At 50.7% G+C, this 25,264-nt stretch overlaps 2 protein-coding genes across 17 annotated transcripts in view; one reads left to right on the forward strand and one right to left on the reverse strand.

The window, feature by feature from the left end:
* TNIP2 (TNFAIP3 interacting protein 2) overlaps window positions 1–14,611 on the forward strand; it is a 34,263-nt gene extending 19,652 nt beyond the window's left edge. For 2 of the 3 annotated variants that reach the window (XM_023253523.2, XM_019829839.3), the window contains exons 2-6: window positions 8,979–9,266; window positions 10,723–10,812; window positions 11,592–11,858; window positions 11,975–12,094; window positions 13,768–14,611. In XM_023253523.2, coding sequence (XP_023109291.2) covers window positions 8,979–9,266; window positions 10,723–10,812; window positions 11,592–11,858; window positions 11,975–12,094; window positions 13,768–14,034 — 1,032 coding nt within the window. In that variant the 3' untranslated portion in view covers window positions 14,035–14,611. Of the gene's footprint in view, window positions 1–4,390; window positions 4,950–8,978; window positions 9,267–10,722; window positions 10,813–11,591; window positions 11,859–11,974; window positions 12,095–13,767 lie in introns of those variants that run through there. The other variant, XM_045056940.1, reaches the window with a different exon arrangement.
* A 6,460-nt stretch (window positions 14,612–21,071) lies between these two features.
* FAM193A (family with sequence similarity 193 member A) overlaps window positions 21,072–25,264 on the reverse strand; it is a 169,973-nt gene continuing 165,780 nt past the window's right edge. For 7 of the 14 annotated variants that reach the window (XM_023253472.2, XM_023253476.2, XM_023253470.2 and 4 more), the window contains 4 exons: window positions 24,040–24,165; window positions 22,861–22,948; window positions 22,624–22,741; window positions 21,072–22,314 (listed from right to left, as the gene is read on the reverse strand). In XM_023253472.2, the coding sequence (XP_023109240.2) occupies window positions 24,072–24,165 (94 nt within the window). In that variant the 3' untranslated portion in view covers window positions 21,072–22,314; window positions 22,624–22,741; window positions 22,861–22,948; window positions 24,040–24,071. Of the gene's footprint in view, window positions 22,742–22,860; window positions 22,959–24,039; window positions 24,166–25,264 lie in introns of all 14 variants that reach the window. The other 7 variants (XM_045056887.1, XM_045056885.1, XM_045056886.1 and 4 more) reach the window with 7 other exon arrangements.

Consider the following 25,264-nt stretch of genomic DNA (forward strand, 5'->3'; position numbering starts at 1 on the left):
AAAAAAAATTTTTTTTTTTAATGTTTATTCACTTTTGAGAGAGAGAGAGAGTGAACAGGGGAGGAGCAGAGAGAGAGGGATACAGAATCAGAAGTAGGCTCCAGGCTCTGAGTTGTCAGCACAGAGCCCGACGTGGGGCTCAAACTCACAAGCGGCGAGATCATGACCTGAGCTGAAGTTGGATGCTTAACTGACTGAGCCACCCAGGCGCCCCACAAAATTACATCCTTATACATCATGTGCCCCCAAACATAAACTACTCTTTTAAATTCATTAGTTTCTTGGGGCGCCTGGGTGGCTCAGTCGGTTAAGCGGCGGACTTCGGCTCAGGTCATGATCTCGCGGTCCGTGAGTTCGAGCCCCGCGTTGGGCTCTGTGCTGACAGCTCAGAGGCTGGAGCCTGTTTCAGATTCTGTGTCTCCCTCTCGCTGACCCTCCCCTGTTCATGCTCTGTCTCACTCAGTCTCAAAAATAAATAAAAAACATTAATAAAAAAAATTTAAAAAAAATTCATCAGTTTCTTAAATTATGTAGAAAACGTGGAATTGTAAACTAAAGTTACAATAATACTTTTAGACTAGTAACTTTTATTTATTTAAAAAAAATTTTTTAATGTTTATTCATTTTTGAGACAGAGACAGAGCATGAATGGGGGAAGGTCAGAGAGAGAGGGAGACACAGAATCTGAAACAGACTCCAGGCTCTGAGCTGTCAGCACAGAGCCCAATGCGGGGCTTGAACTCACGGACCGCGAGATCATGACCTGAGCTGAAGTCGGACGCCCAAACGACTGAGCCACCCAGGCGCCCCTAGACTAGTAACTTTTAAAAAGGACATTAGTCTCTTAAATTGTGTAGAAAAGTGGAATTACAAACTATTATTGCAATAATACTAGATTTTGTAGTTGCCTATGTATTTACATTTTTATTTTTTCATATAGGTTTGAGTTACTGTCTAGCATCCTTTAATTTCACCCTAAAGGACTCCCTTGAGCATTTTGCTGGGCAAGTCTAGTAATGAATGCCCTCAGCTTTTGTTTATCTGGGAATGCTGTAGTTTAACCCTCACTCGTTTTTAAGTGTGGTTTTGCTGGGTATAGGATTCTTGGTTGACAGTTTTTCTTTTTTTTTAAAAAGGGAACTTTCTTTTATGTAGCTATTTAGAAAAAAAAATTTTAATGTTTATTTTTGAGAGAGAGCATGAGCGGGAGAGGGACAGAGAGAGAGAGAGAGAGAGAGAGAGAGAGAGAGAGACAGAATTGGAAGCAGGCTCCAGGCTCTGAGCTGTCAGCACAGCTGACACAGCTGAACTGTGAGATCATGAGCTGAGCCAAGTTGGACACTTAACTGACTGAGCCACCCAGGTGCCCCCAATAGTTTTTCCCTTTTAGCATTTGAATATATAGGCTCACTGCTTTTTGGTCTTCAAAGTGACTGATGAATAATCTAATGATTATCTTACTGAGTATGTGATGAGTTGCCTCTCTCTTGTGGCTTTCAAGATTCTTTATCTTTGGCTTCAGAAGTCTGATCATAATGTGTTTTGGTGTAAGTCTTTTTGAGTTCATCATACTTTGAGTTTACTGAGCTACATGGATGTTTATATTCATGTCTTTCATCAGATTTGGAAGTTTTCAGGCATTATTTCTTCAAATATTCTTTCTGTCTCTTTCTCTCTCTCCTCCTTTCAAGACGCCCACAGTGTATGTGCTGGTCTGCTTGATGGTGTCTCACAGGTCCCATAGGCTGTTCACTTCAATCTTTTTTTCTTTCTTTCTTTCTGTCAGCCTTGGTAATTTCCATTGTCTTATCTTCAGCTTTGCTGATACATCTGCCTGTTCAAATCTGCCTTTGAAACCCTCTAGTGAGTTTTTCATTTCAGTTACTGTACTTTTCAGCTCCAGAATTTCGTTTTGGTTTCTTAAGGTTTTTAAAATCTAACCATATTTCCATTTTGTTCCTACAGTGCTTTCTTGACTTTTTCCGTATCTTTTCTTTCTCTGACATTTTAAGATGGTTGTTTTAAAGTCTTTGTTTAGAAGATCTGCCATCAGATCTTTAAAAGGGATGTCTGTTGATTTATTTTTTTTCAGATGGGCCATATTTTCTTTGTATGCCTTGTGATGTTTTTCTATGCCTTGTATTTTGTTAAGAACTGGGCATTTGGATCTAATAATGTTTTATGTCTGGAAATTAGATTCTCCCCCTTCCTCAAGGTTTTGTGTTTTGTTTTTTTTTTCTTTGATTCTTGCAGGTTGTCTCTGTGCCAGGGATCAGCCTGAGGGGTAACTTCAGGTTTGCTCGGGTCTCTTCTGAGCCTGTGCTGTTCCCTGGTCGAATGTGGGCACTTTCAGGGTGCCTGGGTGGCTCAGTCGATTGAGTGTCCGACTTTGGCTCAGGTCATGCTTTCATGGTTTGTAGGTTCAAGCCCTGCATTGGTTATGTGCTGACAGCTGGGAGCCTGGAGTCTGCTTTGGATTCTGTGTCTCCCAATCTCCCCACCCCTCCCTCACTCGCTGTCTCTCCCAAAAATAAACATTAAAAAAAATTTTAATGTAGGCACTTTCTAATTTTCTCTTGATATGTAGTTACCTTTGAAAGTGTCTTTATTTTGTGTTTGTGCATGTGTGTATGTATTTTTATGTATGTATCTAAATAGGCAGCCATGAAAGTCCTTGTCTTTGGTGTCTGGTTCCCTAAGCGGGGGCGGGGGGGGGGGGGGACAGAAAAATGCAGAGTGGGGGGAGAGCTGTATCCCTTTAAATCTCCCTCAAGTCACTTCAGATGGAGGGGAGGGTCTTTGCAACAGTGGGGGAGGTGCAGCAACCATGGCTGCCTTTCTGTGTTTGCACCTCTCTGATGGGAAGGAGCAAGCTATCAGAGCACACATTCCAATGTTTACAGGACAGGGTGTTTTTGCCTACCCTGGCTCCTGCAAGACTATTGCAAGCCGCTTCAGAAACACTTGCAGGTGGCTGGGTGTAGGGGATGGGCTAAGAGCTGAAATCGGTTGAAATTAACCTCAGTTGACTGCCCAAGTCTTCCTCCAGAAGTTGGAATCCTTCAATAGACTCCAGGTTTCCAAAACAGTTACAGTCGATGGGTCCTGCCGCACAGCCATTTTTTGGTGGGGAGGTAGGTTCCCGGTGCTTCCTGCTTCACCATCTTCTCAGAACCCTGCAGGCGACGTTAGGTTTTGTCCCTATCTTTTTGCCTTGCTCCCCCACTACACTCTTCCAGAGGGGAAGAACCCTGTTGCTCTCTTATCACTGCTTCTCAGGATACATGCTTGACACTTGTGGTAAAGCCTCAGTTAACTGGCCTTTCCTGAAATTCCTGTTTGCCCTTGCTCTCACTGAGGGATGCTCAGGAAAGAGAGGGAGGCAGAGACTGTACTGGGTTGGACAGTGTCCCCTCCCCAATTCATTTCTATCTGGAACCTGTGAATGGGGCCTTCTTTGGAAAAAGGGTCTTTGCAAGATGTCATAAATGAAAAAGGATGGCATACTGGATTCCGGTGGATTGGTGATTGGTTGCCCGTGTAAGTCGGCCATGTGTAGATGGAGGCAGAGATTGGAGTGATGCATCTACAAGCCCAGAACCACTGGCAGCCACCAGAAGCTGGAAGAGACAAGGAAGGATTCTTCTTGCCCTGGAAGGAGCATGGCCCTGCTGATACCTGGATTTTGGACTTTGAGCATCCAGGATTGTGAGCGAGTGAATTTCTGTTCTAGGTCGTCTAGTTTGTGGACTTTGTTAGGGGAGCCTGGGCAGACGAATACAGGGACGAGGGCCAGGAGGCCATGCCTCTTAAGGTTAACTCACAAGACTATGGAATTCTTCACACTTTTGTGTCCTGAGTATGGAGCCATGGAACTGTGGGTCCCAGCAAAAGGCTCTCTTGGGGGACATCAGCCCACTTGCTGACTCATGTGCATCGTGTGTGTGTGAAGCTGGGCTTCTGTGACAAGCCTGGCTTTCTGACAACAGTGGAATATGAGAACAGTCATAGATTCAACAAGGGCACTTGGTCAGATCAGCCAGGACGTCTCTCTCCAACCTCAGAACGAGTGACATGTGCCGAAGTCCTGGGGTCCCTCCAGCATGTGAGGACACGTCAGGCCACTCTTTGGGGGGTTCCCGACATGTTTTGCACACCCCCCCCCCCCCACCGCCCAGTGGTTTTGCTTTTGTTTCTCTAGCTCTGGAAGGTTCCCAGCTGTGAGGGAAGATGCCAGCCCCGAGTAGGGTACTGTTGTCACCCACAAGCCTCCATGTGAGCTAGGTAATGTCTTTTTAGTATATATTTTGTAATTATTTTTGAGAGACAGAGAGTGAGTGGGGGAAGGGCGGAGAGAGAGGGAGATACAGAATCCAAAAGCAGGCTCCAGGAGTTCCATCAGCACAGAGCCCAACGTGGGGCTTGAACTCATGTACCAGGATCACCACCTGAGCTGAAGTGGGACGCTCAACTGACTGAGCCACCCAGGCGCCCCGAGCTAGGTTATTTCTAAACTGATGTTTGAAAGCTGGTTTTTAAGACAGTAATAAGGCTGGTGCGTCCTTCAGAACTAACTGTAGTTGGCCCCGGGTCTGGATGTTACATGGCTGTCTTGTGGCAGGTTGAGAACAGGGCCCAGGTCCTGATCCTTGTGTCGTCCAGTCTTGTTCCCAGACATTTACTGGCATCCACATGGGGCTGGGCCCGGAGCCCGGGGCTGGAGTGTGGAGCCAGAGCCCCCTGAGCTGGAGGACATGCTGCCGTGCTGTCTATAGAGATGCACGTGTGTGTCCACGGTGTCTCCCGCTGACCAGTGAGGAAGGACCCTGGGAACGCAGGTCTTGCCTGAGGTGTTCCGGCCCCAAGAGGACGCAGGGAGGCTGTACTGCATGGAGGCACCAAGGCTGCAGTGGCTTCTTCACCTGGTCACTCCAGTGGCTGCCAACCCTGTGAGCCTCGGTTTACCCATCTGTAGAATGGGAAAGATGGGAGAAGCTGTCTTGTAGGATGTACGGAGATTGCACAGTTGGCACCGAGGCTGTGGCGAGCAGTAGCAGCTCCTGCTGTCACTGTGGTTACTTGTTAAATTCATGACTCCCCCGGGACTAGCCCTTAGCGGTATGTTCACAGGATTCCTGTCTGTATTCATATTACATATATTCGTAGATACGTTGATCTCTGTATCATGCATAGATATGTATTTACCCTGAATAAACTTCAGTAGTAGCTACAGAGCAGGATAGAGACATTTATTTCTCTGTCATGCTGATTTGAATAACTTTGAAATTAAAAAAAAAATTTTTTTTAATGTTTATTTTTGAGAGAGCAAGGTAGGGGGCAGAGAGAGAGGGAGACAGAGGACCCAAGGCAGGCTCCTCGCTGAGAATGGAGACCCCGACGTGGGGCTTGAACTCACAAACCACGAGATTATGACCTGAGCTGAAGTCGGATGCTCAACCACCCAGGCGCCCCAGAATAACTGAAATTTCAGGGTAGACCTCTTTAGGCACTGTGTACTCCATATACAAGTTTGAGCCTCTGTTGAGGGTAACAAGGTCTAAGATCAGGGAGAATGGCAAAAAAAAGGTCACTGCGCCTGCAAAGCTCATTCAGTTGAGCGGCCAACTCTTGATTTCCACTCAGGTCATGATCTCTTAGTTTGTGACTTTGAGCCTCATGTCAGGCTCTGCAGAGACAGTGTGGAGCCTGCTTGGGATTCTCTCTCTCCCTTTCTGCCCCTCCCCGCTCTCTGTCTCTCTGTCAAAAATAAACATTAAATGGAAAAGTCACTGCCCTCAGGCACTTCCCTTCCAACAGTAGCAACAAAGCAACACCGAAGCTGTGATGTAGGTAGAGGGAAACCAAAGCCGGGCAAGGGGTGAGCAGTGGCCGGCCAGGAGTCTGGACACTTCAGAGGGAGAGGTGGTTGTGAGACGCTCTTGCTGCACCGTCTAAACAGTAAGAACATGGGACAAGGCCCCTGCTCAGCTTGAAATGCCTTTAAAAAGTGGTCAATTTTTAAAATAAATTCCAGGCTAATAAACAGGCCTAGTTTTGTGTTTTTAGGCTCAGTGTCACAGGAATGATCAGCACTGGGAACCTGAGCTCACGCTGGGATTTGGCCTTCTTTTCCCTGTTTATAGGATTTTATGTTCAGGAGGCCATATGGTTGGTTCTCAGCTGTGTAAATACCCATTGTGGTGTATCAGGTAGTGGCCACATCCAGGCCAAGCCACTTGGCACACAGCTGGCAGCCCCCAGCTCGTGGATATAGCCCCTCGAGGTCCCACTGCTCCAGCCTGGTGCTGAATGGTCGTGTGCTGGGAGGAGGTAGCAATGCCGACTGGCCAACTTTCAGGGAAAGGCCTCTTCCTCCTTCAGTCCAGAAAGGCCTGGACTCCACTCACGGTGAGGTCATAAAGTGGAAAAATGAAAGGAATGGCCTCACCAGGCTGGATGGCATCTACGGAGGGGGAGGGAATGTGGGCAGTGGACACCTGTGGTGACAGTCCGTTTTGGGTTCATCACCAGTGTGGTTTCTTATACTCTGTCACGCCTATTGTCCTCATCCTGTCACCTCTTCTGCACTGGGTATTGGACATGTCCCACTTGCTAGGGTCTGACCTCCTCACTTCATCTCTTCCAGCCTCTCTTTTCGGGCCTGTCTTGGATTATGGGTCTAGAACAGTCTCTTCCTCTAGGTCTTTGTTAAGAGAGCCGAATTGACCATCCTACCAGGAATTATTCTTTCTTCTCTTGCTGTCAACTTCTCGAGTGAAGTTCAAGGAAAGTGGGAAAGCAAGGACCCTTAACTCCCTGAGAGGGCGAGAATTCCAGAATGTTTTCTGGGTCACCTGGTTAGAGTGATGGAGGCACATGCTGGACTTCTCCTGCAGAGGCCACCCCAGGTGCACAGGGTGTTGGGTGGAGGAGCCCCTGCCTCATGGGCTCAGGCACGGGCCCAGGAACAGGGTGGGGCCCTGTGTCGGGCTGTGTTCCCCAGTTTTACCAGGTACTTCTTAATCCAGTCTTGAAACAGTCCCAGCTGTATGACTTCTGGGCATGTTTCCTGTGGATGTATTTGCACCAGAGGGTAAGGAAGTGGTCCATGTCCATCAATTGGAAGTGTGTCCTGCAAATCTGGAATCCACTGTGGAATGAGGTGTTCCTTAGGAGGGAGACAGCGGTGAAAAGTGTGCTGGTGTAGGATCCATTTGTGTATGAAGACTGGTGTGGTAGATGCCTAAACACATTCTGGAAAGACCTGTGCCCACATGGTGGATAGGAGCTGCCTCTGGAAAGTGACGCTTGGGGTGGAGGGGTTGGTGGCAAAAGAGGAATTAGGTTTCGTTGAATTTGTTACAACCATGCACATTTTTTGTTCTTGTTTCAAGCACGTAAGAGAATAATACTTCAGGGGTCCTTTAGTAATGTGGCCCAGCATTTCGTTCTGCTGTGCTGAGAAGGTTCCAGGGTCCCCGTGTGTCTCCCCCTCACACTCACGTTGGTGGGGGGGCGGTGAGGGTGAGGGATGGGTGGTGGGGGTGAGCTCGCTCCTCTGCGGGAGGCCAGCCCTTCCTGCCCACACCCTCCCGGGGAAGCCCACACCTGACCTGCGTCTCCCAAGGCTGGTGCTCCATCTCTGGGTCTCATTCGCGCACCCAGTGTCACCTCGAAGATTTGCAGGCGCTGCAGTTCTTTGATTGAGACAGGAAGGTACAAAATTAAGGCCAGGTATAGAGCAGACTGTAATTTTAAGGACTTTCTTTTAAAGAAGTAATCAGCGGTGGGTGGATTAGGTCCCAGAGCTCTGTCACGAAGTCCCATAGCTGGGAGCCTAGAACAAGAGGAATTTAATTGTCTGCCCTTCTGCCCTGGAAGCCTGAGGAAGGTGTTGGCAGGGCCAAATTCCCTTGGAGGCTCCAGAGTGGGTGTGTCTTTGCCTCTTTCAGCTTCTGGTGGCTCCTGTAGCCCTTGGTGCCCCTTGGCCTGTGGACGCAGCTCTCTGGTCTCTCATCACACCACCTCCTTCCTTGTGTCTGTGTCCATATTTCCTTCTTCGTATAGGGACAGCAGTCACTGGATCGGGGTCTGTTCTAATCCTCTTAACCAGTCACATCTGTGAGGGCCCTACTTCTAAGTCAAGTCGAATTCCAAGTACCAGGAGTGAGGACGTACCTTCTAGGCACTGACCCGTTGCAGCTTCTGTCCGTCCCATAAAGGAGTCTTTGCAGTTGCCACACTTCGTAATTTGCTGATGTACCATCTAAAATTACGAACTTGTTTGTGAAACTAAAAATAGAATTACTGGGGCGCCTGGGTGGCTCAGTCGGTTGAGCGTCCAACTTCGGCTCAGGTCATGATCTCGTGGCCCGTGGGTTCCAGCCCCACGTTGGGCTCTGTGCTGACAGCTTGGAGCCTGGAGCCTGTTTCGGATTCTGTGTCTCCCTCTTTCTCTCTCCTCCCCAGCTCATGCTGTCTCTCTTCTCAAAAAAAGTAAATAAACGTAAAAATAAATAAATAAAAATAGAATTATTAAAAATAAGTAAACATTAAAATTTTTTTCTATTTTTTTAATGTTTACTTTTAAGAGAGAGCGTGTGTGTGTGTGAGCAGGGGAGGGACAGAGAGAGGAGACACAGAATCTGAAGCAGGCTCCAGGCTCTAAGCTGTCAGCACAGAGCCCAACGCAGGGCTCAAACCCACGAGCTGTGAGATCATGACCTGAGCCAAAGTTGGGTGCTTAACTGACTGAGCCACCCAGGCGTCCCTGAAAACAGAATTGTAGATGAAGTTTCAGAAAGAACATTATAGGCTGAGAACTCCAGTTTAATTATAGTTCAAAAGCCGGCCTCTGAATGAGTTTGTTCATCATCTAGTGATGGGGTGTCTGTGCCAAACTTTTCTCTTGTTTTATGAACATTTGTTTTTTACCTTCTTTTAATAAAATAAACTGTGCTTTTAAATCTTCCACTTAGGAAATTGAAAGACTTTCTGAGAAGTTAGAAGAAAAAGAGAAGGAGAAGCAGCAGCTGATGAGCCAGCCGGAGCATGAGCGAGAGAAGGAAGTTGCCCTGCTGCGGCAGAGCGTGGCAGAGAAGGAACGAGCCCGGGCCGCCAGCGACATTCTGTGCCGCTCCTTGGCTGATGAGACCCATCAGCTGCGGAGGACTCTGGCCGCCACTGCCCACATGTGCCAGCATCTGGCCAAGTGTCTGGATGAACGACAGCGCACACAGGGGGACTCGAGGGAGAAAAGTCCTGAGGTAGGCCATGCACGTGGGTAAGCAAATTACAGTGAAGACCACGTCGGGGCAGGAGGCGTCGCGGAGAGACCGCAGGATCCCTCAGCAATCGCGGGGATTGGGGAGCCCAGAGCCCACCAGTAAGGAGACTCCTCTTGGTTGTGACAAAGCCTGTCTATTCAGGGCTTTCTTCTAGAAAGATGGAACGTGCAAAATGTGATAGGAAAGCAGGGCAGCCTGCTTCACCAGCCCAGCCTCTTGGCCTCTGTAGCCTCGGTTAGCTGAGGACAAGAGGGTGGAGCCGCGGCTGGTAGGCGGATGAGAAAGATGCAGAGCGAGGTGAGGGCAGCTCCCCCACAGGCCCCATGCGCAGGCCCGCAGGGCCGTGGGTGCTGGCCTTCCTTGTGCTCCATGCACCTGCACAGAGCGGCACCGACCCAGCCGTGGGCCTCGGCACAGCTGGCTGTGGGCTCGCTGAGCGGGGTCCTTTCTGGGCAGTTCTCTTAGGCTGCGACCAGGTTCACCGAGGAATGCGCTGCGATGTTCTGAGGGGGATGGGCTGACCGGCCCCTTCGCGGCGGCTTTGCCACAGCTCGCATGGGGAACCACCTGTTCTCAGGTGGATTCCACTAAAAGGGAACCTCGGAAGGAACCAAGCGTATTTGAGAAGCCAAAAGAAAAGTGCTATTTGGGAGGAGGCGGGTGCTCTTCTCCAACGTTGAGTCACTGGGTCGTTTCCTTGCGGGGATTTGAAAGTAGCTACACACGATGGTGGCTGGGGGCCGGCGGCTCTTACAGTCACTAAATCAGCATCATTTCTCAGCCTGGGACTTGGCTGAGTCACCCGGGGCTTCCCAGTGGCTGCGCCGTGAGGATACATACTTCCTTTGTCATTCAAGGGGAATTCTCAAAAATGAGGTCACCAACATACAGCCCTCTGTTCTATTAAATGCACTGCATTTCTCGGATTCAGACAGACTTCTCAAACGAGACTTTTCGGTTAGGGCTGCCTACCATTGTTAGGGGTGGTTTGGGATGTGGCTTCTAGGCATGAGCATGGTGTGGGTCAGACCCTGTGTACAAAGCCACCAAGGTGGACCCTGATGGTCTGCAGACATGTTGGGTTCCCAGCCAGGCCTGCCCCCTGTGGCCCAGGGCCGGTGTGTCCTTTGCCGCACAATGGGACTGAGCCCCCTGTTCCCCCGAACCATGACAGAGCATGTCAGGCAGCGGGAGCCCCGGTGGGTGGTGGGCCCGGGTCAGGGCAGAGCACACCCTTCCCCCACCACCTCCGGGAAGCAGGGAGTCCTTTTGTGTCTCCACTTTGCTTCTCTACCTGATGAACGACCGCCAGCTGGTGCCTTGCTGGATGCGATGATGTCTGCGACCTTGGTCCGCGGGTCTAGCTTCCTCCCCTCTTGTTGCACTTTTTATGTTCAGCGACATAGTGCCCTCCCACTCTCCCTTTGTTATGCAGCCAGAGCGTACAGGCGGGGACACCTGTGTCCGGGATGTTATCGAGAAGTTACAGGAAGAAAATCGACTGTTGAGACAGAAGGTGACCCATGTGAGTATCTGTCATATTTCATTCAAGAGAATTTGCCCTTGTGAACTGCAGGTGTAGGGGGGTCCTGTCCTCCATGGTGCTCAGGGGTTGTGTCCCCCTCAGGCCACTTTGGCTGACACACACCATGCCGAGACCTGACCTTTTTGTCTGAAAGTGCACAGAATGTGCCCCGTCATGCTCTGTCCCCTCAGGCTAACTCGTAGGTCGAGAAAGGAGGTGCAAGAATTACTATCGAGTATGGCTTTTAAGGAGGGAAAACCGCACCGAGTCCACTTGTGTTTAACAGTTGCTGGCGGACGTCACCGCCGTGCCTCGGATGTGTCTGCTGCTCTCCGTGTCCCCTCTGGATAGAAGAGCAAAGTGAGGTGACATCCATTTAAGGGGAAGAACTCATTAGCTAACTGTTGCTAACAAAGCGCTTCATAGTCCGAGAAAGACAAATGCCAAGTGATTTCTCTCCTGTGTGGAATTTAAGACAGCAAGCAGAGGAACACAGGAGAAGTGGGGGAGGAAGAAGAGAGGACAACAAACCACAGGGGACTCTAACGATAGAGAACAAACAGGGTTAATGGAGGGGGGCGGGATGGGCTAGATGGGGATGGCGACAAAGCACTGGGGGTGTCCGCAAGTGACACTGAGTTCTGCTCCTGAAACCAATATTACACTGGATGTTAACTGGAATTTAATAAAAATTTGAAGAAAAAGTTTAAACTTAAAAACACAAAGCGTGGCGTAGCGTGGGGCCGCCTTCACCGCGTGTCTTGGCCACGTCCCCTCAGGTAGAAGACCTTAACGCCAAGTGGCAGCGCTACGATGCCAGCAGGGATGAGTATGTGAGGGGGCTCCACGCGCAGCTTCAGGGGCTACAGGCCCCCCGTGAGCCCGAGAGACCCTCCCCTCCTGAGCTGATGAGGAAGGAGATCTCCAGGCTCAACAGGCAGCTGGAGGAGAAGATAAATGACTGTGTGGAAGTGAAGGAGGAGCTGACGGCTGTGAGGAGGGCCCGCGATGCGGCGCTGGAGCGGGTGCAGATGCTGGAGCAGCAGGTGTGGCCCTGGGTGGGGGAGGGTGTGTGTGGGGGGAGCCAGGTGGGCACCTTCTCCATCCTGAGCAGCAGAAATGGCGCCGCGTGCTGACAGCCGCGTGTCTTGCCTCCTTTCAGATTCTTGCTTACAAGGATGATTTCACCTCGGAAAGGGCCGATCGAGAGCGTGCTCAGGGGAGGATTCAAGAGCTGGAGGAGCAGGTGGCCGCCTTGCGGCACCAGGCGTCCCGGAGGCAGGTAGAGTACGACGCCTCTTTAGGCCTGGCATTTCTCTCATTTTTCTTTCCGCGAATTTCAAGCATCGGCCTGAGACCCTGATTGCCCTGCTTAGGTCAGAGCCGCCTTGCCCAGCCCCTGGGGCATGGGGGCGGAAGAGCTCCTAGTCACACTATGTGACAGTCCACAGGGCCTGTCCTGCCTTCCATGCTTGTGGTCATGCGCCCGGTGAGCACGTCCTGGGCCCCAGGCTTCCTGCTAGGAGCTTCCTTCTTACGTGTCCCCTCCTCACGATGAGGCACAGGTACTTGGTTACTCCATTCCCAAGTGTCTAGTAACGTCCCTGGGCCCACGGCCCGTGTGCATGGAGATGGGCCTTGCGGGCCAGTAGGCCTCCACCCCAACTAGGGAGGCCTGGTGTGAGTCAGAATTGATAAAGTTTCTCGGTGCAGGACACATGGCACCCACTTGCCTCTTCCCCTCTGCCCTGGACCCTCTCCGTGCTCTGCGGAGACCCTGGGAGAGTTTGTTTTTTTTTTAGCCCCTCAGCCAGTACCTACTGGGCCCCTCCAAGAACGTTTGGACTGGACGGTAGTGGCACCTCTGGGGATTGACGTACCAGGTTGAGCAGGGATGCTGAGCTGACCTTGGGGCTGCCCCATCTGGTTGGGTGCTGTCTGTACTACGCTGCTGGGGTTCGTCAGTGGCTTCTGCTCCCACCCTGCATGAGGTGCAGGGAGTCACGGGGGACACCCTCTCTTTAACACTCTTGGACTCGGTCCAGAGCACCAGGCCTGGACAGAGGCAGCTGTTCCTACTGGCGGGTGAAGTGGGTGGGGACCGTGCCCGCAGCCTGTTTCCCCCCGAGGCCACAGGCTAACAGGGAGGTGCGGGAGGACCTCATTGTCCCCAGCGGCCTTAGCGGCTCCCATCACAGATTCCGGGTTCTCCTGAGGCCCTGGGACTCTAGGCTCTGGCTGAGGACGCTCCACCATGGGCCCAGGCAGGGGCGGTCTCCTGTGGTCTTCTGTGGTCGGGTTTCACCTGTGGGTTTCTGGCTGCCTCGAACTTGAGGAAGCACGTGCTCTTGGATTGAAAGGTCATTAAAGGTGTGGTTCTAGGCAGCCTGTCAGTGACTCTGGGCCAACAGGGATGATCAGGACCCACTTCAAGTCTGTTGGGGGACAGGGCGTTTGCATTACGTGGCCTCTGCATCCTTTTCAGCTGCAGCCTGCGGCCCCTCGAATGTGGGGGAGCACTTGCCGTTGCTGAGGAGCCAGGGCAGGAGTGCAGAAGGGGCGGGCAATAAGCCCCAGGCCCACAGACGAAAGCCCAAGTTCAGATGTGAAGTAGAAGCACCAGGCTGAGGAGCATGCAGGCCACGGTGCTTCGTGACTGATGTCTGGAGGGCGTGCGCCGGGCCGAGCTAGGAGGGACCCCCACCCCGGCTCCACCTCTGTCTCTCCACAGAGGCATATGGGGCTGATAGGCAGGGAGCGGGCCCCATCTGAACTTGTGCAGGAGCGTCTGCAACTGGGCCCCACCGTGTTTGGACTCTGGGCTACTCCAGGAGGTGGGGAGGGGCTGCAAGTCCCATTCAGGGACGGGAGAAATCTCTCGAGTGCTAGAACCCGACACCTGGCTTTGTGGCCTGCAGTGCGGCCCATGTGAACGCATACTTGCCTTCTTTCCAGGACTGCCGAGAGCGGGGCTCCTGCCGGACGCACACGGGGAGCAAAACCCCCAAGTACTTAGAGACCAGTGTCTTGGAGCTTGTGGCACCCGGTGGCCGGAGGGCTGGGACTGGATCTCAGGGGCCGGACTTCTCCGCAGAGGGCAGGTGTCCTGGAGCAACGACCCGGAGAGGGCAGGGGGAGCTTCAGTGCCCTCACTGCCTGCAGCACTTCGATGACGAGCAAGGCGAGGAGCTCTTCAGGCACGTGGCCGAGTGCTGCCAGTGAGGCCCTGAGGCTGGAGCTACCCGTGACCCTGCTGCTTCTGAGGGGGCTCGGCCCTGGGCGGGGGCGAGATCCCCTGAGACCCAGGACCCAGCACAGGTTGAGGGGGTTTCTGATCCTTCACCTTGGTCATCCTTGGGCGGTGGAACAGACCAAGTTGGAGGGAACTTCTCGTGGGGCGTCTGCCTCTGGGAGGGCCTGGCTTGGCTTCTGGTATGGAGTGCGCCCCTCCCTGCCCCCCGCCGGCCGGCCGTCGGGTCAAGACCAGGAGCAGGGGGTGCACAAACGCTCACAGGCAACACGACAGCCCCAGTCAGCCTGCGCCTGGGCCGCTGCAGCTCGCTGGGAAGAGGTGGCTGCCTGCAGGGACCACGTGTGTGGGCCCCCGGTTCTGTTGAGTCGGGACCAGGTTTGTAGACTGAGCCCTGTGGCAACACATCGCACACGAGGACTGTTCTCGGCCACCGCAGAGACACGTGTCCTCACTGAAATGCACTGCAATAGCGTTTGCCACATATCTCAAAGACAAAAGACATTTCACATTTACTTATTTTTATAATAAATACACTTGCTATGGTGACTGCTGTTGAGGATGTGTCCCGGGGGCTGCAGTACTTTCAGTCAGACTGGCTGATGAGGAGGAGAAGCGCTCCTGTGTTTGCCACCTGCCTGTCAGGGACCACGTGACCTGGCGCCAGCCCCGCTTTGCCTTCGGTCTGTTTCTGCCCCAGCCCAGGATGTGTAGCCAAGGGCTGGGAATGCGGTGAGAGGGTGCAGGTACCTGCTGAGAGCACACGAGAGCCACACAGAGCAAGGTGTGATCAGTGACCCGAAAGAGAAGGCGGGAGGGGAGGCTGAGGTGCCGTGCCAAGTGCTTGCCAGGGTTCACTCCCTGAACCCTCATAGCGATCCCAGGAGGTAAGTGTTATGATCATCCTCAACACAAACAAGGAAAAGGAGGCACAGAGGGGTTAAGTCACTTGCCCAAAGTCACACAGTGCCTGAGTGACAAAGCTGGCATCTGCACCCATGTTCTCAATAGCACAGTCTGTACTTCTTCCTGGAATTCATCCTTCCATCTGGCTAAGTCCTCCTCAAGTCAGAGTTCAGGTGTCACTTCCTCTGGGGCCCCGCTGGAAGAGACCCAGCCTATGTGGCATGGGGTGGGTAGACTGTAGCAGAAAGCCTCAGTCTCCCTGACCTCAGGAACTGGAAGAGCTTGTGGACACCTGAATACTGGAAACAGAGGATGGGGACACCCCAGAGAGAAGGGAGCCACACAAGGGGGAACCCTCAAATCCTTGGCTGACCCCCCAATTTTCCATGCATTGAGCAAGAACCCAAGGATTCTGGGGTGAGAACAGCAGATGGAAAGCAGAAAGAGCTGAGCAGACATTCCAGTGGCTGAATATTACAGGGGGACAGTTTTGAATTTGGGTCCCTCAAGCTTCAAAGGTAAATACTTTGGGTTTTCCTCTGAAACCCTGTAAGGGCCCTGCATTAGGAGTAAAGTTGACATCCTAGGACAAAATGGAAATAGCCTTTGCTCTAAAAAGAGTTTCAGGTAATCAACCAGTAAATCAGCTGTCACCTGGAATGAGATACAGGCAACAGAGTCTAGGACATTATACTGTATTAATCACAAGGACAGTATGCAATAGAAAATACTAGACCGGTGTCTAGCTGGCTCAGTTGGTAGAGCATACGACTCTTGATTTTGGAGCTGTTTGAGCCCCACATTAGGTGTAGAGATTACTTAAAATCTTAAAGAAAATACTAGGCAAAGGAAAAAGGCAGAATGAAGGTATTTTTCAGACAAATACAAGGTAACAAAATTTATATCCAATTGACTGCACCACAAGAAATCTGTACTACAGAAATTATTCCAGATAAAAATATAGAAAGGAATGAAGAACCTGGGCGCGGGTAGATATGAATTACTTCTTAAACAACGATGTTTGGAGGCCTTTAAAACATGCAAGCATAGGACCAAAAGAGCCTCATAGGTGGGGGAGAGAGTATGAACTTAGTACACAGAAGTTTTTGCATTGATGTAAGGTGGACTGTAATGCAATAAGAAAGCATAATCTCTAGAGTAACCACTAACATAGTAATAAAAATATTTAAAAAGTGAATAGAACAGAAAATGTTACTAATCCAAGACAAGCTAGGAGAACTAAAGGAATAAGGAAGAGATGAGACGACATAGATGGCAAGATGGCAGACTCAAACCCAACTGTATCAATAATTACATTATAAATGGATCACTGAAAGACAATGATTGTCACACTGGATGAGAATGACAAGGTCTCACCTACATGCCCATTAGCAAAGATGTACTTTATTAAAAAAAAAATTTAATGTTTATTTATTTCTGAGACAGAGACAGAGCATGAGTGAGGGAGGGGCAGAGAGAGAGGGAGACACAGAATCAGAAGCAGGTTCCAGGCTCTGAGCTGTCAGCACAGAGCCCGATGTGGGGCTCGAACTCACAAACCATGATATCATGACCTGAGCCAAAGTCAGTCTCTCAACCAACTGAGCCACCCGGGCGCCCAGCAAAGACGTACTTTAAATATAAGAACACAGGGTGAAGACAGAAAATACACACCATGCCAACACTAACCAAGAAAATAAGAGTGGTTACATGATTATCAGATGGAATTTAAGACAAAAAGTGTTAGCAGAAGTAGAACACTGTATAATGACAAACGGCTAAATTTATCAGGAATATGTAACACTCCTAAATTTGTATACAGTTAATAACATAGCTTCAACATACATAAACAAAAGGAGGGCTGGACAAATGCACAATCATAGCTGGAGATTTTAACACACCTCTAAGTGAGAGAAGCAGGAAAAAAAAAATCACCAAGGATACACAAGATTTAACCAAAATAATTAACAAACTTGGTGTCATTTACTTATGTGGAACATTAGGCCCAACAAAAGCCAACTAGAATTCTTTTCAGGTGTACATGGAACACTTGCCAACAGAGACAAATTTGTGGGGCATAAATCAAGTCACAACATATTCCAAACAATTGAATCATTGAATTTATGTTCTCTGACCATGGTGAGGTTAAACTACAACTCAGTAACAGATAAATATCAAATTCCCAACACACTTCTAAGTGATCTGTGGACAAAGGAAAAGACACAATGGAAATTAGAAAATACTCTGAAATGAGTGAAAATGGGGTTAAAATTCAGCAATCTACGTGCCCCTCTCAAGAGCTAAGAGAAGAGCTGCAAATTAAACCCAAAGAAAAGGGAAGGAAAGAATATGAGAGCAGAGATCAATGAAACAGAAAACAGAAAAATCAACAAAATGAAGAGTTCTTTTAAATGCCAATAACATGGATAAACCACTAACATGACTAATGCAGAAAAAACAAATTGTTGATAATCAGGAATGAACAGAGGAACATCACTGTAGATCTCTAAAAGGAGTACTATGAACGCTCTATGCTAATAAATCCGACAACTTCGATGAGACAGATAAACTCCTTGAAAAACACAATTTAATGCAACTGATACAAGAAGAAACAAAACCTGAGTAGCTGTTCTGTAGGTATTAAGTAAATTGAATCTATAATTAAAAGTATTTTCACGCAAAAAAGGGGGGTGCATGCCTGGGTGGCTCAGTTGGTTGAGCATCCAACTTTTGATTTTGGCTCAGGTCATGTTGCCAGGGTCGTGGGATGGAGCCCCGTGTCAGGGCCGCTCAGCATGGAGCCTGCTTGAGATTCTCTCTCCCTCTGCCTCTCTCCCTAGCTTGCATGAACCCAATCTCTCTCCAAAGAAAAAAAATTTTTTAATGAAAAAAGAAAGAAAAAAAAAAGATATTTTCACAAAGAAAATTACAGGCCCAGATAACTTCACTGGTGAATTCTCCCAGACACCTGAGAAAGATATACCAATCTTACATACATTCAGCAAATACAAGGAATGTTCTCCAACTCATTTTTATGACCCCCAAACCTAAGAAAAACAAGAAATTACAAGACAAATCTCTCTCATGAACATAGACACAAAAGCCCTAAAAAAATTAATAAATTGAATTCAATATAAAAAGGATAATAAATCATAGCCAAGTAGAATTTTAATTACGGATACAAGATTGGTTATTCAAAAAAGCATTAAATGTTATTCATAGAATAACAGAAAAAAACACATGATCTCAATAGAAGCCGAAAAAGTATATGACAAAATTTAATACCCACTCATGATAAAAAAAAAAAAACACTCAGCAAACTAGAAGAAGGCATTTCCTCAATCTGAAAAAGGTGTATATCCAAAAACTTACAGCTAACATATTTGATGATATAATATTAAATGCTGTCCCTGCTGAGGTTTGTATCAAGACAAGGTTGTTCACTCTTAACCACTGTAATTCAACATTGTACAGGAGGTTCTACCCAGTGCAGTAATAAAGGGAATAAAGAACAAAAAAGTTGGCGAAAAAGTAAATAAAACCGTCCCTATTTGCAGATGACAGATTGTATGTATATATGATATATATACATAAAGGAGTACATACACACACACATAAAATTCTAGGTGTTCTTAAAGTTTAGAATTTATGTCAATTATTTGACAACCTCAAGATATAAAGTTCGATATATGAAAAATCTACCATACTCCTGTATGTTTACAAGTAGAAAAGCAAACTTAATGTTTATTTTTGAGAGAGAACATGCAAGTGGGGGAAGGGGCAGAGAGAGAGGGAGACACAGAATCTGAAGGAGGCTCCAGGCTCTGAGCTGTCGGCACAGAGCCCAGTGTGGGGCTCAAACCTACGAACTGTGACATCATGACCTGAGCCAAAGTCACACACTGAACCAACTGAGCCACCCAGGCACCCCAAGGAAGGCAAATTTAAAACTCCCCAAAAGATACAGTGACCAACAAGATGTTAAGTCCTAACTAACCCCCAGAACCTGTGAATGTGACCTCACTTGGAAATAGGGTCTTTGCACATGTAATATGAGATGATGTGCTGGATGAGGGTGGGCCCTAAACCCAATGACTCATGTCCTTGTAGGGACAGAAGAGACGTGCGAGTGTGCAACTCTTGATCTTAGGGTTGTGAGTTTGAGTCCCATGTTGGGTATAGAGATTATTTGAAAAAAATTTTTTAATGTTTATTCATTTTTGAGAGAGAGAGAGAGAGAGAGAGAGAGAGACACCAAGCGCGAGTGGCGGAGGAGCAGAGAGAGGGGGGGACACAAAATCGGAAGCAGGCTCCAGGCTGTCAGCACAGAGCCCGACACGGGGCTTGAACTCACGAACCATGAGATCATGACCCGAGCCAAAGTCAGGCACTTAACCAACTGAGCCATCCAGGTGCCCCGGAATTGCTTAAAATCTTAAAGAGACGAACGCAGAGATGAGGGAGGAGGCCACGTGAAGACAGACACAGACTGGGGGTGATGCCTCTGTAAGCCAAGGATTGCCAGTGACCACCAGGAGCTAGGAGGGAGGCATGGAACAGGCGGTTCTTCCAACCTCTGGAAGGAACCAATCCTGCCGATACCCACATTTCGGGTTTATATCCTCCAGGACTGTGAGAGGAGAAGTTTCTGCCATAAGCCACCCAGTTTGTGGCACTGCGTTATGGGAGCCCCAGGAAACTAAAGCATAACTCCATTTGTGATGACATCAAAAACAAAGTGCCTAGGAAAAATTCATCAAAAGTGTGCAAAATCTCTACAATAAAAGCTACAAAATACTGCCGAACTCAAGAACACATAAACGCAGACTGGGAACTATATGGTCTCAAGATGTCACTTCGTCCCAAACTGACCTACAGACTCAACAGCCTCATCCGTAATTCCAGCAAACTTGTGACAGGTTCACTTTGAATTAGTATTTTGTCGTGGTTGTTCCTCATTTTTCCAGGATTCCAGTTACATGTATGTTGGAATGCTTGACACTGTCCCACCGGCTACTGTTTTCCATTCTCTTTTCTGCTTTCTGGTAGTTTGTGTTCCCGAAGCATCAAGTTCATGGGTATTTTTTCTGAAGTTTCTGATCTGTTAATTCTACCCAGAGTATTTTTCATTGCAGATATTTTATTTTTTCTTTAGAACTTCACTTAGACTTTCATTTAGTGTGGGATATTTTTGTATTCCTTTAGGTTGGACTTTGTTGAGGCAGGCAGTTAAGATACTTAGGATCAGTTTGAGCCTTCCGAGGCTTGCCTTTAGCTTTAGCTTTTACTCTAGGGCTAATTTAACACCACTGCTAAGATCATAGCCTTCTGACCCTACACCGATGTCTATATCCGAGTATTTCAAGGTCTCTCCACCCTGGCTGGTAGAAACACTATTGCGGCCAAATGTACTGCTTTCTGGTGATTTTCCCTTGGGTTCCTGGAAGTTTAAGCCACACCTGCAAGATCAGTAGATTGCAGGGGACTCTGAAGCCCCCCCCCCTCCCCCAGAGCTCCTTAGATGCAGCCCCTCCTGTTCAGAACCCTGCCCCACAAATTCCAGCTGCCTGGGCCTCCCCACATGCCAGTCTTGGCTTACTCTACTCAGCAGGCCTGCTGGGGTGTGGCCATGGGCCTGCCCAGGGCTAGTCCTGGAAGCTGCCTCCAGGCAGGAAGCGGGCACTCAGGGGGCTTACCCTCTTTCGTCCCCTCGGCTCAGGAAACATTGCCATGTGCTTCTAGTCCAACATCCAAAACCGTGGTTTAAACTTCCTCGGTTTTACGATCGTGTGGCACGGGGACAGTTTCCATGGCATTTGTTCCTTCCTGGGTGTGCCACTGGCACACGTTCATGACTCTTCCTCTTGTCCTATGCTGTCTTCTCTGTGGCAGACAATCTGGAGGGCTCCCAGGGACACACAGTTTCAGGAGTAAGTTCTTAACAGTCCAGAACCGCTTGAATTTTCTCTGTGCAGTTCGTTCCCATTCCTCCCCCCACTCCCCACCCCGCCCCGTACCAGTTACTCTTCCGGTTTAGTAGTGGATCCAAGACAGATAGTGATTGGCTGTCATTGTGAAGACGAAGAACCAGGACTCGAGTTACTTCAATTGTCATTGCGTGTGTGACCGAGAGGTTTTATTTGTGTTTAAAACCGCGACACAGTGTGACCTGTGAGGTAAGTTTTTTCTTCTTAAAAAAAACGTATTAATGAAATGAAGAAATGTTAATCCTTTTTGGTACCATAATGCTCATTTTGATAATATTTTTTTTAATGGCCTGACTATGTAGACAAAGTTCAACGAAAGGGCATTTTCACTGTTTCTTTTCTAGCTACTGTTATTTTATTTCATCTCGTGATCATTTATTGTGTAAAGGAGGGGACACTCCAACGCGATCCGACCCTCGGGCCGAGGCCCCCGTGAAGACAGTAGCACTGGGGCCAGATGTCTCGCAGGCACACCTTGGGCCTTGGTTTCCCCACCAGTAAATGCAATGCCTGGGCAGGACGACGCAGCCTTGCACTGGGGGGCACAGTATCCAGTGCCTTGGCCTGGGCCTGCCTCCACCTGTGTGGGAGGGGCTGAACTAAGGAAGCCCTGCCAGCCTCGACCCTCCACCTTTTCCTACCCCTGGACTGTCCTGGGCCTCCCAGGCCCGAAATCCATCCTCAGTGTTCTGTTCCTGAGAACTGGGAATGGTAAAGAGACACCCCCCACCCCCAACCCCCACTCAGGGAAAGACCCAAAGGAGCGAAAGGGTTGGGCCTTGTGTGGAACGTGGGAAGGGCATTCTCCCGATTTCAAGCAGCAAGGCCGGAATAAGGCCTAGGTGGCTGGCCCGTGTGTGAGGGGGGCAGGGGTGTGGCAGGGGGGCAGGTGGGGCCAACTTAGGTGGAGACATGGGTGTGTGTGGACACTGTGCCGGGGTGCCCAGGGGTCCCCCTCACCACTCCTGGCCCCGACAAGGCCCTGCTCATGTCACAGGTAGGACCCTTCGGCCACTGTGGCCCCCAGGACAGATGAAAGCTGCGGCCCACAGGTGGGACTGCTTCCAACTCATGACAAGGATGGGGTGGGGCACGGGCAGGGTCTCAGGGGTGGGCCTGGGCGGGCAGGTTCCCCAGATGGCAGGGTCCAGGTGTGCAGGCTCCCCGGGACCCTCCCCAGCATTTGCCCAGCCAGCCCGGCTACCCTCACGCTCACCGGGAAGGGACGAGGCCTGGGCCCGGGAGTCCTGGAGGCACATCAGGGCCTTTTGAGGACATGGCTCCTGTGGTCACCACCCAGCCTGCTCCTCGATCTGCTGGGTCATCCCAGGAGCAGAGATATGCTGTCCTTCCTCCCACCTAGAAAAAACAAAAGCACAACAAGCCAGCCAGCTTTTTGTCCCCCTGCTCGTCTTGCTGCCACCCCGTCTCCTAGTCCCAGGACCTGCTCTTCCCACCCTGTTTTCCCGCAAACCAGCTCCCACGGGGTTGTGGTGGGAGCCCAGGGCCAGTTCTTGGACCTCACCCCGGCCACAGCAGCCCTGCCGTGCCATGCTCCTGCCACCTGTGATACTGGATCTGCGGACAGCCCCCCGCCCGACCTGTCCACACATGTTCCTGGGGGGCCTTCTGCCCACGAGCAGCGATCCCCAGTGCCAGACATCTCACCTGGGCTTCTGATGAGCACCCCAGACTTGGCCCCGTCCCGCCCAGGGCTCAGAGCAGAGCCTCAGGAGTCCCTCTTGCCTCTGCTCTGTCCCACCTGCATGCCGTCAGTCCAGAAGTCCTGTGGATGGAGCCGTCAGAGTATCTCCAGAGGCTGCCTCCCCCTCCCCGTCTCCACACAGAAATGGGGCCCTCATTGCTCCCCCTTCATTCAGGGACGGGCCACACACGCAGGTTTACCAAGAGTGGGGAGCAGTGGGGCTCCGGGGTGCTCCGGGAAGTGGGTGGGAACAGGATGGCGGCTCCACCGGAGACTCCCACAAACTGCCTGGAGAGATCTCAGGAGAAAGGAACCAAGGCAGAATTCCCCTTTTCATCCGAAATCCTGCTCATATTGTTCCTTATGTATACCCAACTTAACGCTTGTGACTTTTCAGTTTACTCCCTGAAGGCTGGATGGGCACGTGCCCATTAGGCCGTGTGCAGTCCCAGCCCACCGGTCCCCCCCCCCCCAACCTTGCTGTGCCTCCCCTGCCCCGCAGACTAGAATGCGGTGTCCCCTCTTCAGCCTGCACCCCACTGCTGCTTCTTGGTGCCCCCACTGCTCTCACAGCAGACCCTCAGAGTCATCCGGCTGGGCTCTGTCCTGGGCACACGGAAGGGCCCAGATACACCACTGCAGGGAGGACGGGGGGTGGGGAGGTCCACCCGCTTGCCCCACACCCTGCCCCCACCCCCACCGCCCTATGGGCCCCAGCAGAAAGCAACCAGACGAGGTCTTCTGCTGTACTAATGTATTCCATCTTTCAAAAAGAAAGACATGATTTTAATATTACTTAACAATATGTTAAAAAAGTAGCCAGGCAGGCCTCCGTGTTAATACAGTCGTACACTCTCTAACAGACTTGATGGTGTGAGTACTGGGTGGGGTTTTGTTTTTGAACTTTCTCATTCTGCAAGGGATCTTACACAAGCTGGCTACAAGTCAGGGGGATCAGACACAAACAGCGCAACGTGTACACTCTTAAACAGTAGATTGTGGAGGAGAACGGAAGAGCGCCTGCCCGCCCAGCCCGCCTCGGGTGGGATGCAGGGCACACGAGAGCTGAGTGACGGCAGTGCCCCGGCGGGGACAGATGACAGGACAGGGCGAGATGCAGAGGCAACGAGCCACGTGGATGACGGAACGCGTCTCTGGCCACGGCCCAGGCTCTGAGGCCGCGTGGTGGGAAACTGGCGGGAGCCACTGTTCCAATCCGACAGCACAGCGCTGTGGTCGAAGCCTCGCTCACAGACTACACGCACACGAGCTACCAACGCGGGCCGAGCAGCGAGTTCTCGGTCTGGGGGTGGTCTCGGGTGCGGTGGCCCACCCGGCACAGCCCTGGGCAAGCACAGCAGCTCCGAGGCCTGGCCCACCTCCTGCGCGTCCCTCTCCAGGCGGTCCTCATTCAGTGGGCGGCAAAAGTGGCCTTTTTCAAGCTAAAATTGGACCAGTTGATGGACAGTCTTTGTCGGGTCTGTCTAGCCGAATCCAAACAGAATCTGTGGAGACAAAGAGCCAAACGGTCACGGAAGGAAACGGCCCACGTTCTCGCTGTGGTTGGCAAAGCCTAGTGTCCTCCGGAGAGGGGGAGTGTGGGGAGAGGGGTCAGAGTAGGGAAGGGCCCTGAGGAGGGAGTCCCCCACTTCAGGACACTGGCCAGCGCCCTCAGTGTCCTCCGGTTTCCCGTGTCCTTCTTCTCCAACTTGTCCCCCAGGGAAGCTGCTGCCCAAGGAAAGTTTCTGATGAGCCTGAGTCAGTGAAGGTGGCTCTGCCAACGGCCACCACCCTGCCTCTGTCACCTGTTAAGTCACAGAGATCCCCCCCGCCCCGTCCTCACTTATCCACGAACACACGGGGAAGCGCGATGTGGGAGGAATGGGACTTTTCATGGCCAGACTCGGCCCCACTGCTGCCTGCACTGCCCACCCAGCACTCAGGGCCGCAGCGGGCGCAGAGGAGCACCTGCGGCCTCAGGCGCCAGCCTCCGGCCCCGGGCTCCAGCTCTGGGTCACACGCTGCATGCCGAACAGGGCTTGGAAAAGACCACACTTTGCCACCTGCTTCCCAGGCGACAGTGGCCGATTCTGTATTAAACAAAGAACATTTTCTTTCAAAAGCCTTTACTTGGCATAATTTCTCAAGTTTTCACCTTTCCAGCTCTCATTTGGGTAGCAGAAATTTGAATTAAGCCTGAAAATGGTTACTGCTGTCTCCCCGCTGGAAGTGGAAGTGTGTTGGTCTACACAGTGGTTAAACCGACCAACCTCAATTTCTTGTGCAGCTCGCCCGGCAGTCTGTGTCCAGGTAGAAGGGTCGTACTCCCCCACCCCCACCCCGCCCTGAACCTCACTTCTCTTTCCCCGGCCAAGCTGGTCAAACCCCGAGTCCAGCAATGTTACCTTCTGCACCTTCCGGAAGCTCTCCCTTCTGCTTCTACTATCTCCCTTCTCCCACAGCCGCTCCCAGAGGCTCCCCCTGGCACATGTGTGCCCCATACGTCTCCAAGGGCAGTGACTTGGACGCTTACAAGGGTCACGCATGGCCCCGCTGCAAGCCACTCCACAAAGAGCTCCAACCCAACGGAAGCAAGGCCTCTGA

Source organism: Felis catus, chromosome B1 (assembly GCF_018350175.1).
Source record: "Felis catus isolate Fca126 chromosome B1, F.catus_Fca126_mat1.0, whole genome shotgun sequence".
Taxonomy (NCBI): domain Eukaryota; kingdom Metazoa; phylum Chordata; class Mammalia; order Carnivora; family Felidae; genus Felis; species Felis catus.